This window comes from Limulus polyphemus, unplaced genomic scaffold (assembly GCF_000517525.1).
Source record: "Limulus polyphemus unplaced genomic scaffold, Limulus_polyphemus-2.1.2 Scaffold175, whole genome shotgun sequence".
NCBI lineage: Eukaryota > Metazoa > Arthropoda > Merostomata > Xiphosura > Limulidae > Limulus > Limulus polyphemus.
Genome location: NW_013665785.1, coordinates 226,999 through 239,771, shown reverse-complemented (window position 1 = coordinate 239,771; position 12,773 = coordinate 226,999). Strand labels below are relative to the sequence as shown.

The following is a 12,773-nucleotide window of genomic DNA, read 5'->3' as shown; positions in this document are numbered from 1 at the left end:
CAAACAATCAAGAGGCTATTAGCTTCACTGCCAACCTGTCCTCACCATCTTCTAGGCATCGATGTGACTCATAATAATCATTAATTGATTTTTGTTTAACGTATAAGGAATTTTTAAGAATATGTCATTATGTAGTGAATGACTGAGAACCTTATTTCATCTTGCCTGTCCTAACGTCATACTTTTTCTTCGCTTTGCCTGAATACATTCTTACAATCTTCCTATGTTATTTTCAGCTACATATGTTGCGGTCAGATTTTGTGTTGTAATCACTTTAATAAATACTATTTCTGATTATAATATCTGTTTTGGGCTCTCTGTCTACTTGGCATTTTTCCTAATTGTAGAAATAAATGTCACTCATCCTAAGCTAAGCTTTATGTTAGTTTTACTTTAGATCTCTGGCATTGTTCTATTTGGCACCACTGCCAAATTCCACCTCCGTTGGAATTCTAAACCTGTTCTTTCAGAGTTGAAAGAAAAATGGACGAAAATTAACTAATTTAACAATTTCTTCAAAGAGAAAAAATATTATATGAGCTTTATCATAATTTCTGTAGGTATATGTTATTCCTTTAGAATACTGGCGTTAATTCTCGCTTACCTAACAGGCATGCACATTGCGGTCGAAATACTTGGAGTTGGGCAGGATGGGATTGAGCAACATATCTCACGCCTACTACTCAAACACAACTTCATAAATGCAAAAAGAGTATCATGTTCAGGTACCGTACAGACAGGCAGACAGAAAATCTCCTTGTGAAGATTGTAGCTTTGAAGAAGGAATGTTTAGCCAAACAGATTGATAGGTAGTTTTATATTTAAGGTTGAACCAAACAGCCTGATGGGTAGTTTTATATTGAAAGCTTAACTAATCAGCCTGATAGGTAGTCTGTTTCGACAGCAAAAACGCGCTCCGCGCTTGGGGCTGTGAGTGCGTTATAAAACTGACAGTCAAATCCAACTATTTGGCCATATCAAGAGTTGGCGGTTGGTGTTGTTGACTAGCTGTCTTTCCTGTAGCCCCGTAGTTGCTTGACTAAACCTACCACCAATGAAGAGAGTTGGTTGAAATAACAAAACATGTGAAATGAAATCTATTTTAGAGTAAAAATCGTAACCCAGTATTAACCAAAAACAGAAATCGAAAATCTTAAAATAAAAGTTTGGTTTTGATATTTCAAATATTCATATTTGCGATTCTGTTATATATTTTATAATGTTTCAAATACGTATTGTTATTGAAGCATTAAATCGTTTTTTTTTCATTGTGTTTCTTACGAGTAACCTAATATTAGCAACAGAGAAAAAAAGATTTTCAAGTGTAAATGTGACCTAAATGAAAATGTATTGCAATGCGAAAGCATTAGTGGATAGAAAAATTGTTTCATGATCGGTTATTAACCTTCAAGTTTATTACATAAGGAAAACTCATCCATTAAATACCTCTACCAGCCAAACAGGACTTTAACAATAACGAACTTTGTAACTCTCTATAAAGAATTAGATTTACTGTTCGTGCTTTTCTGAGTACGCAGCAGGTATCACTTTTAACTATAGTTATAATTCTAAATACACAAAAAACAAAAAAATACTGTATGTATTGCTCGTATGTAGAGAACGAATATTATACTGTAAATTGTTGTCTTTCATGACTTGTTATGCACAGCCAATCATTCTTATTTAATTATGAGTACAATTATTATCTTGAAAGTGCCGTGCGTGACCCAGTGGTTAAAGTGCTGGACGGTGGATTGGAGGTTCTGGGTTTCGCATTCCGCAATAAGGTTTGTTTGTTTGTAATTAAGCACAAAGCTACACAATGAGCTATCTGTGCTATGCCCACCATGGGTATCAAAACCCGGTTTCTAGCGTTGTAAGTCACCAGACATACCGCTGTACCATTGGAGGGCACCGCAGTAATTAAATAAATAAAACGCGCTCCGCATTTCAGGTAGCCCACAAAATGGCGGTGGGAGTTGTTGACTAGCTGCCTTCTCTCTAGTCTATCACTTCCGAAATAAGAACGGCTAGTACAGATCGCCCTTGTGTAGCTTTGTACGTAATCTATCAAACAATTAGTTGTCATTAAGAATGCTAAAATAATGACTATTTCTATACTTTTTTACATCATTGAAACTGAAAACACTATTCTAAGATTCATTCATTGTACCAAAACGAAGGTCCTCGTACAAATTTGGATAATAACTATAATCTGTTATCAGAGCTTAGTTTAAGACTTCAAATAGTTTTATCCAGACGCATTAGTGACTTATCTTATTGGACAGATATTTAATTAGATCTGTCATTTGTGTATAGTTTTACAACGAAACCTCGCAAACAAAAGTAAAACTAAGGTACTAACTGATTTTCACTAGACATCCATTTCTTCCATGTAAAATTCCTTAACACAAAAACTAAACTTTGGGATTGTATTAAAACTGAAGTCCCTCTACCCCCAGTGGCTCAGCGGTATGTCTGCGGACTTACAACGCTAAAAACCGGGTTTCGATACCCGTGATGGGCAGAGCACAGATAGCCCATCGTGTAGCTTTGGGCTTAACTACAAACAAGTAAAGCTGAAAATAGAGGTAAAATTACTTGCATGGCAGGTCTAGTCTGCATCGAGTGTAAAGAAAACTAGTTATTTGTTTCTTTTAATATATATAGAGAGAGTAGCGTAGATAGTTTCATCGGTTTTATTTACCACGTTTTGTATAAAACAACACATACAAAATAGCACCAACAACGTGTTCACATTCAACTGTAACTTATGACATATAAATATGACATATGTTCGCGTCCAGTAAAGAAAAGAATAATCAATTAGATTTTCTAAGGTGCTTAGAATGGAAAGACTCCAGAGCTTATTCTTTGTCGTATCCGGAATCGAATAGCCAATGGCCTGAGTTCAACAGATTTGTCGAAAAAGACATACGGATAATCAATTAGATTTTCTAAGGTGCTTAGAATGGAAAGACTCCAGAGCTTATTCTTTGTCGTATCCGGAATCGAATAGCCAATGGCCCGAGTTCAACAGATTTGTCGAAAAAGACATACGGAAATGATAGCATATTTTCTGCAAAACTAATTCGAACTTTGAAACGAAATATTCTTCTTGTTGAAGTATGCTGAGTTTGATCCTCCCCTCGGTTACGTATGATTTATTATCAACAGTTTCTTTTGTAAGAAGGCCTAGTTAAAGCGTTATTTTAATATACTATAAGTTATTATAATTATGCATACATTTCAGAAATTTGCAAGAGTTCAGGCCAGATTTTTTTTAAGTCAGAGATCTTTGTCTGGACCTGCAGAATCAATTTAGGTAAAATAAAGTAATTCGGGAAATAATATAAAAGTAAAATCATACAAACAATTTTTCTGATACTCTATAACGCATAATATTTTACTTAGCAGTTAAAAGTAAAATCTATTAAAGAATAATGATTTATGGGTGCACGTACATTAGGATACAATGATAATTTTGTTTGTCAACATCAATACTAAAAGTAATATTTCTAGACTTCTCATGAAACGCAAGTTCGTTAGAATCCTCCCTAGCTATAGACATAGGAAGAGTAATGGGCCGTTACGTGCCAACATGTTTATGAAAGAAAGGTATTAAAACGTGGTGATCAAGGGATAACACTTTCTGTTACTGTTTTAACATTCTCGTCCTTGATCCAACTGAGCGGGATGGGAATTGTTCGGTGTTTATGCGGCACGGAACAACTGGCTTTACTCGTCGTGAAGGTTTGTTGATGTGCGGTAACTTTGAACTCCACCCCCTCTCTCTTATTACTCTAAGACTATTATTTCTCAGCTGAAGGGACCCATTTTCTGATGGCTTATAAACTTCTTGTGCGATCAGTCAGCTTCTCAGGTTTTCACATTATAAAACCAGCTTTAAGAAGAGAATAAGGATGTCAAAAACATAATAGTTTTTCCATGCGGGAGAATAGCATATGATAAAGTATGATTATTTTTCCGGCATAAGACCATTCACTTTTATAAGTTTATTTAGTGTCATGTAACTTACGTACTAATCTTCAAAACCTGACAGTTGATGCTGTTGTATTGCTTGGAACGCTTCTGTTTTGAAAGAAAAAAAAACTACATTTTCAGAGTGTATTTCTTTAAGATTTCACGCTACAAGACGTGTTGTCAAATTATGCCAGTTGTCAATCAAGCGACCTAACTATTCTAACGTGGCCTATTGCCACAAATCTGACAGTCCAATAACGTAAGCTTTTCATGATCAATATGTTTTACTCTATGTGAATGAATACAATTGATATTTTCGATAGAAAGAGCTTCACAATTCTTATCGTTCTTCTAGTTTCAGTTGGAAACGAAAGAAAAATGACTCTCGTACGATAACGTGACTACGACAAAAACACTACATAAGGTATCATTTGTAAAACAATTAGCCCGATAAATGTACGTTTTTGCTGCAATACGAAGGCTGTTTCTCAGAATCATTGTTTAAAGATATTACTAAAGTGTTATGAACGTAGCTTCACAGCTTTACCACCTCCATTAAGTTTGACACAAGTTAATATCGTGATTTGAGAGTACTACACACATAGGAAATTGCGCTAAGCCTACTTATCTACGTTTATTATTTTCTACTTATATTGTGAATTTAATTTCAAAACATACAAAAGATAACGGTTAGTGTATGAAGATCCAACACAGTGTTTCTTGCGTGTGAATCAACTCTACAGATAGTAGAGTTTCTGGAGATGGATCCATTCCTCAAACATTCCCATTCCTATGCTTTAGTTAGTACTTAAAAGTATTTAATTTTCTTGTTTCATAACGGAAAATACTAAAGAAAACATTTCACCAAAGCTGGACAGTGTAGTGACAGGAAGATTATAACTTAAGGATTTAGCATACTTAAAGTGCAATCAATAATTCATAGTTCCCTTAATTAAACTGTAGTAATTTCTAAGTTTCACTTAGATCTCCATGTAATTTTATTTTCAATTACCAGAACAAGAACCCACCCCAAACTTTCAGAAAGGTATCATAGACGATTAGTTGAAGCTTTTGTGATAAACGCAAAATATTTTTTCGTCATTTATAGAAAAGCCCAACTACTTTGTTTGATCACAGATTTACAAATTGATGATCTTTAGAGTTGAAACTTATTTCACGAGTAAATCCTTTTAGTGAGGCTAATTCGTTTCGTTAACCAAGTTAACAGGTATAGGTGTTTTTATGTGCGTGGTATAATGTTGATACGTGTTTTGTTTTTTTTGTGTGTATCTCTAATTTACGTGTCTAATGGAATTTTGCTGCCTCCACGTAACTCAGGTACTCACGAATCTTGACTCACGTCATGCATACTTTGGGTCTAAGGCTCAAGAGGCAGTGTGACGGGTAAAATAGACTTCAGAAGGCTTACACTGGACAACGAAAAATTAATCACTCATGAAATGTACATACACTAACATCTATATAATTGAAATACAGATCAGTAGAAATTATTAGATAGTGTTACCCTCCCAACATAGAAATTAATCTTAAAACCCTAGTCACTCATCCAAATAAGCAGAACTATCAGAAGTCATCATACCCACCATGATACCTCTAAGTCTGATCACACTCCAGTAGATCTAATTCTCAAATCAGTGTAGGGGTTGAAGAGAAACAACAGTTTATGAGCGCATCAGGTTGTCTCTCAAGCCCCTTCGGGGCTCGTGAAATTTAAAACCTAAATTACTGCCAAGTTCATTCATTCGTAGAAACTATCGCATTGCCTTATCTTTTTATCATAATTATTACATGTAGCTCTTGCCTTAGATATTAACATTTTATTGAACGGGAATGCCTTACAAATATATATATATTCTATTGGTTAAAGCTGTATAATATCACGCAATTTTTCTGACTTTTTCTAGAATATAAGCTTTCGAATCCCTAAAGAGTAGCCATTGTTTAATGCTAGGTAAATTCAAACATGGTGGCGTCATTTGTTCCCTTGGGAAGGAGATGGGTTTATATATCTGCATATATCACACACCTGGATACACATAGCGATGTAATATAACACATATCAGTGTTCTCGCATACAAAATAATACAACCAATCTAATACTTCATATTTCTTCATGTGTAACCAATGTTCATTGCATACACACACACACACACAATATATATATATATATATTGTACATTTTTTTATTTAAGTATTCATATATGTATTCCACTACAAATATATTTTTACTTGAATGCACGTACCAAATTCTTTCGCCTGACGTCCATTTCTATTCAATATCCTACATGTAGATTTATGCATGTTTCCTTTCTGTACTATATTTACTTGTAGCACCTTATTTAAGATTTATCGGTTGTGTTGTTTAAAACGGCATATAAATAAAGTGTTAATACAGGCTATTATACATTTCACGCTAGTATTTACATAATGCTAGCAACCTAGTATACATTCGAGCTCCATCGGGACATTTCTATCCGAGTAACTTTAATGTTATATATTACAATATTACTTTTCTCAATAACTAAAATACTGAAACAATTTTGAATTAGTTCAAGCAAACTTGTCAATCTTAAAAGCCATCTGGCAGCACGATTTCAGAGCTTAGTTCAAAACCAAAACAAAACTTACGTAAATTAAAACTGAATTGAGCTGCTTTTAATCTTATTACGCTTAATCGATTAGACCTGATGAGCTGCATGTAAGATATAAAATCTAATTATAAGCTTCATATTAGCGCTCTTAATGTGAATTACATCCAAGATCCAGTCACATTTTTGTTGAAATATTACTGATTCATTCAGCATTTTAAGCAAACCATTAATCAAACTTCATGAAACTACTTTATCGAAATAGAAAACTTAGACTTTAACTCAATTTAAAAAAACTTAGGTACGTATACATTTTTTACGCTTTCAAACTAGCTGTGAAAAACTTTATTTCCACTAATTTACTTCGAATCGTGAAAAAGAGTTTACCTTTTTGTATATTTTCGAGTTATATAGTGTCAAAAACTTTCTTTATAAATAAAGATCTAGCTAGCTGTTAGAAACAGTTTAGAATAACTAAGAAACTAGTTTAAGAGTTATAAAATTAATATTTTCATATTTTTTAGGCTCGGCACAAGGCCCTCATGAACGAAGACTTCTCAATGACTTACTTCGAGACTACAATGTTATGGAAAGACCGGTAGCCAATGAGTCTGATCCTCTGTTGCTTAGTTTTGGTGTAACCTTACAGCAGTTGATTGATGTGGTAAGACGTCTTGGTTCTACATAATGTAGTGATAGATGTGTTTAGGCGATTCTATGTGACATACACAAAAAACAATCGTTTTATCCTCTGTCGTTTGTGACTAGAACTTAATCTATAAATAAAAGTGTGAGAAGACTTCAAACATTTATGTAACTATAGCGATCCCTGGTGGAAAAATTCACGATTTTCTTAGCTTGAAATATTCTATCCATACTTTGGTTAAGTATTTTTATTACACATTCCTCCAGGCTATCTTTTTTTGGTTCGAAAATTTCAACCACAAAATAATTTTTAAAAAGTTGCATCGCTCTTCTATCCAAAAAGGAAAGCGTATTTTTTCTCTTTTATTTTCCAAATACCCTAGTAATACAACAGCTTTTCATTAAATTCTTTTTCTCACTCTTCACTATAATAGTTTTATCAGATATTTTCCTGATACTATACACAGTTATTGGCTGGTTTTACATCAGTTCTTGTATTTTCTTTATACTTTTAGCTCATTCATTCTATAAATATTTTTCGTTGCACATCTGAAAAGCTGCTATTATAACTAAACGGACGTACAAAATTTGAAACTAATATTGGTTCTGAACTCAACCATAAACTTGTGCTAACGTTAAGTTGTAGTTCGTTCAGTAGGAAAGTCTCAAAAATATTTTTTATGTCCATAAAAAAGGGACGTAAAACGTCATTGAAGAGATCGAACAATATTTTACTTATAATTGTAACAGACGTTTACGAAGTTCAATAAAATTTTAATCGCATTTTTGACTCCATCGATAGCGTAAAATTAAGTTTTTGAATAATGAGTTAAGCATTTACGTTGTACATTTCAACATGCAGCAAAACCTAGTTAATATTTTTTAAGGTATAGTGGTCAGTTGAGTCATTGCTAAAGTGATTAAATAATCATTTTCATACTTCAATTTGATACGTAATTTACATTTTAATATTAATTAATTTCGATGTTTCTGGGAAGTTTTCTTCTTAGCTTCCTTTATTAAAGAAATGTGTTTTCAATCTTTATAATAAAAAATCAAGCTATTCCAAGCAGGATATTCAAAGAAAAAAACACTTAGTGAAAATAACGTACGGTTAGTTTGTACTTAAATTACACTTGCAGTTATTATTATTGAGTTAATAATTTGCATGTAGTTCATACTTTTATGCTACTTTGCGTGTAGTTAATTGTCTTATAGCCGGTATTTTCAGTTTAGTTTTCATGTAGTTCATACTTGTAGGCTAACTTGCATGAAGCTTATTTTATATTTACTGTTAGCTTACTATACATTTAGTACTTTATGGTTGCTTTTCATGTACTTCATACTTGTAGGTTAGTTTGCATGAAGCTTATTTTATATTTATGGTTAGTTTACTATACATTTAGTACTTTATGGTTGCTTTTCATGTACTTCATACTTGTAGGTTAGCTTGCATGAAGCTTATTTATATTTACTGTTAGTTTACTATACATATAGTACTTTATGGTTGCTTTTCATGTAGTTCATACTTGTAGGTTAGCTTGCATGAAGCTTATTTTATATTTACTGTTAGTTTACTATACATTTAGTACTTTATGGTTGCTTTTCATGTAGTTCATACTTGTAGGTTAGCTTGCATGAAGCTTATTTTATATTTACTGTTAGTTTACTATACATTTAGTACTTTATGGTTGCTTTTCATGTAGTTCATACTTGTAGGTTGGCTTGCATGAAGCTTATTTTATATTTACTGTTAGTTTACTATACATTTAGTACTTTATGGTTGCTTTTCATGTAGTTCATACTTGTAGGTTAGTTTGCAGAAAGCTTATTTTATATTTATGGTTAGTTTACTATACATTTAGCACTTTCTGGTTGCTTTTCGTGTAGTTCATACTTGTAGGTTAGCTTGCATGAAGCATATTTTATATTTATGGTTAGTTTACTATACATTTAGCACTTTCTGGTTGCTTTTCATGTAGTTCATACTTGTAGGTTAGTTTGCTTGAAGCTTATTTTATATTTATGGTTAGTTTTCATGTAGCTGATATTCTCATGATCATGTCCATGTAGATAGAAGTTAAAATTTTCCTGTGAACTTGTAATTTACATTGTTTGATGTTCTGTAAGCATTCGATCGTTAGTGAGCGTATAATTTAACACATTGAGTTTATCGATCAGTTTTATTTCAACTAATATTCTTTGGCTAGTTTGCACTCAGGAGTTAGTTTGTGTGTAGTTTACACATTGACACATTTTTTTTTGTCGTTTACATTTTCACGTTATCTGCGTCTATATTACATTTTCGAGTTCATTTTTTGTGTAGCGTTTTCCAGTTTTCTCTATAACCTTACATTTTTATTCTCAAACGTAATTTTGCGTATAAGCTATGCTATTAGTTTACAGTAAACACTTCATGTCCTCAGCTTAGCTTGCCTCTCCGTTTGCTGTTAACCACAAAGGTACATAATGGACTATCTGTGCTGTGCCAACCGCAGGGATTGAACCCTGAAATTTTGCGCCATTAACCCTCAAGCTTACCACTAAGCCACAGGAAGGTGATTAATTTGCACGTTGAGATATATAATCTAAAGTTAGTAAAGGCGAACTTTATAATTCCCCGTTCGGATGTTATTGTTGAGTAGCTTATAATCGTTAGGTTAGTTTGAATGTGGGTCCAGGGTATAATTCGATTTTATTTCATGAAAACCATTGCATTTCTTTATAATAGTTTGGGTCTAGTATTTAGCCAAATGATAAGAGACGTTATCATTTACTGGTGCTGAATAAAATCTTAAGAATAAGGGTGTGTGTGTGTTCTTGAACCAAACATTGCAGTACTTTCAACTTTTTCATGTGACTATTTTTAAAGACAGACGTCAAAACTATGGTACACGGAAACCTGAAATTTATCAAATATGTAGGTTAATAACAAAAGTTATTTTTTATTTATTGTATTTAAAAAGAATACCGACATGTTTATAAAACGTAGTAATAGCAGATAGTTTGAAGGAGTATGATAAACAGAAGACTGAGTTTATCAAAATGTAGGTAAATAACAAGAGTTATTTTTTATTTATCGTACTTCAAAAGAACACGTCCATGTTTATAAAGAGAGTATATAACTCCTTGTACTTGCGTGTGTAACGTAACTAGGATTTTTCATATAATCTTTATAAATATCTATAACTAACTCAAAGTGATCACTTACATGCCAGCCACTCATGCATAGTCAAACACGAAGATTCACCTCACATCAATTCTTATTCTTTTCTACAAAACTGCATTCTGTTATTAATTGAATTATTTACCCTAGAAAGATTTCGAAATGAAGTATGTCTTTCGTCTGTTAACAAACCGGGCACGTAATGAATGATAGTACTTAATATTATACTTGACGCGTTCTATCTATTAAAGAAATGAACTTCCTTCCAGGAAATCTGACTATCTTAATTAAATCGAATTAAATGGCTAGATAAAACATTGCCTTTGAGTCGACACAAACAAATATGTAAAAAACTCCACTATTAATTTAAAAACCTGACCTGTGCTTAAGTATATTTTATTCTGCTTGACTTTGTAATTTTCAGCTGGTGCGTTTGAAACGACATTACGTTATAACAAGGAACAATGTTACACTATTTTATACGAGAAATGCCACGTGTTTTAATCTAGAAAAAACAAGCATTTGCACATTAATCAAAATGATAAAACACATAACTTATACACTTTTATTCAGATGACACATAAAATACTCCAATCTTATATTCTTTTACCCATATTATAGATAAGTATGTGAAAATTCAGAAAAAAAAAGAAATATTAATATACCTTATATGGTAGAGATGCTGTTATGGGTATTAAAAACCTTTCGACCTCCTGAGGTTAACCTGATGATGATCTAAGGAGGTCGAAACGTTGTTACTTGTTTTGTGTTTTTAAATAAAAGGTTTTAATACCCATATCAGCCGTCTCTACTATATATATATATATTTACTTCAAGTGGGTTCCTCGTAATCATGAATAAATATACATTGCTTTTATTCGTCCCTTCAAACACGACAAATATACTCTTGTTTTACGCTCTCGTCCGTATGACACCCAAACTATCCGTTCTTGCACAATTTTATCTGCCAGACAAACAAAAGAACAGTATTATCCCCATTAACTCGGTACACATTCATTCAGACGATACATAAAAACACGCAAACACCTCAATTCCCACACTTTCAGCAAAAACACTCGTTTCTGGTGCACAGTCATTCAAACACTATATAATGAGGGTTAACCATACTTTATAACAAGGATGTTTTCACAATAAAATAGCCATTGCTTTTTAGATGTGACTGGAAACTTGTGAGCTTTCCTCAATCCCCAGTCTTGTTAAATATACCTGAATTTATACCCAGCTTCATCACATTGGCTATTGGAGTCGGGTGGTTCTTCTCCCTCTACTTTGCGGGCGTCAATGTTGTTACAGATTGACTGTTGCTGTTTTAAACGCTCCGGTTGCGAGTTCTTTTACTTCTAAAAAGAACATTTAGACGTCCATTTTCGAAATGTTATGTCTTTTAACAGTCTACTCATTATATGAAGATCCTTCTTATTGACTACACTGGAACTCGCCGTGAGGCAAATGTACAGATGTCACTTGTGGCGCCACGACTCGCATCTGTGGCGACATTTCATTGCACTGGAGTATGCAAATCATCCTTACAAAGTGCATCTAAACCTCCCCCCATTGTATTTTGATTTTTACGGACGTTGATAGCAGTACATCAGTAAATAAAATAAACTTTTGATATTTCCTAGACTCTATATAAACACTTTTTAGTTTAAAATCAACCGAAGCATTTAATCGTAATGAAATAATTTCGGGTAAGTTCTATGATTTATTCATTGTCCGCTGGGAAATAACTTGTTAACAAAATGGTGCTACACGCGTAGACTTTCGTTTTATTTTTCCCAATCGTAAAATTAAGTGTAGGTTCATGCATACACAAAACTAAGCTATTCACTATAAACATGAATATAATATTTTATATGGATAATAATAGTATATTCTGAGAAACTAAAACCATAAAACTGGAAATGAACCTCTTTAAGACCCAAGAGAGATTCTCCGAAGGAAACTAAGTATTCTTGGCTGTCGTATTTCCGCGTGTATACATAAATATGTTTGTGTAAATTAGCTGTGGCTTTATACTCTATTTAACTGTTAATATTATTGAAAATCAAACAAATAACGGTTAATAACTGGAGAAAGAAGTCAAAGAGGTTGATTATAAGTTCAGAACAGTGAATTAGCTTTTCTTTCTGACTAAACATACATTCAAGCAGGTTTCATTCTCCGCCAGAAGGACGGTTTGATTATGCCATCCAATACTCCCGAAAGACTTTCCAATCAGCTTACGAACTAGGTAATGATAACAGTGATAACAGATAGTTTGAAAGAGTGTCCTTCATTTAAAAAATAAAACATTAGTAGCTGCAGATAGTTTGGAAGTGTATCCTTCATTTCTTTTGCCCCCCAGT

The 12,773-nt window shown here is 33.0% G+C and overlaps 1 protein-coding gene across 3 annotated transcripts in view; it reads left to right on the top strand.

The window, feature by feature from the left end:
• The window catches only part of LOC106478039 (neuronal acetylcholine receptor subunit alpha-7-like), a 128,061-nt gene that overhangs the window by 87,095 nt on the left and 28,193 nt on the right, over positions 1–12,773 (top strand). For all 3 annotated transcript variants that reach the window (XM_022381556.1, XM_022381554.1, XM_022381555.1), the window contains exon 2: positions 7,118–7,257. In XM_022381556.1, the coding sequence (XP_022237264.1) occupies positions 7,118–7,257 (140 nt within the window). The remainder of the gene's footprint in view (positions 1–7,117; positions 7,258–12,773) is intronic.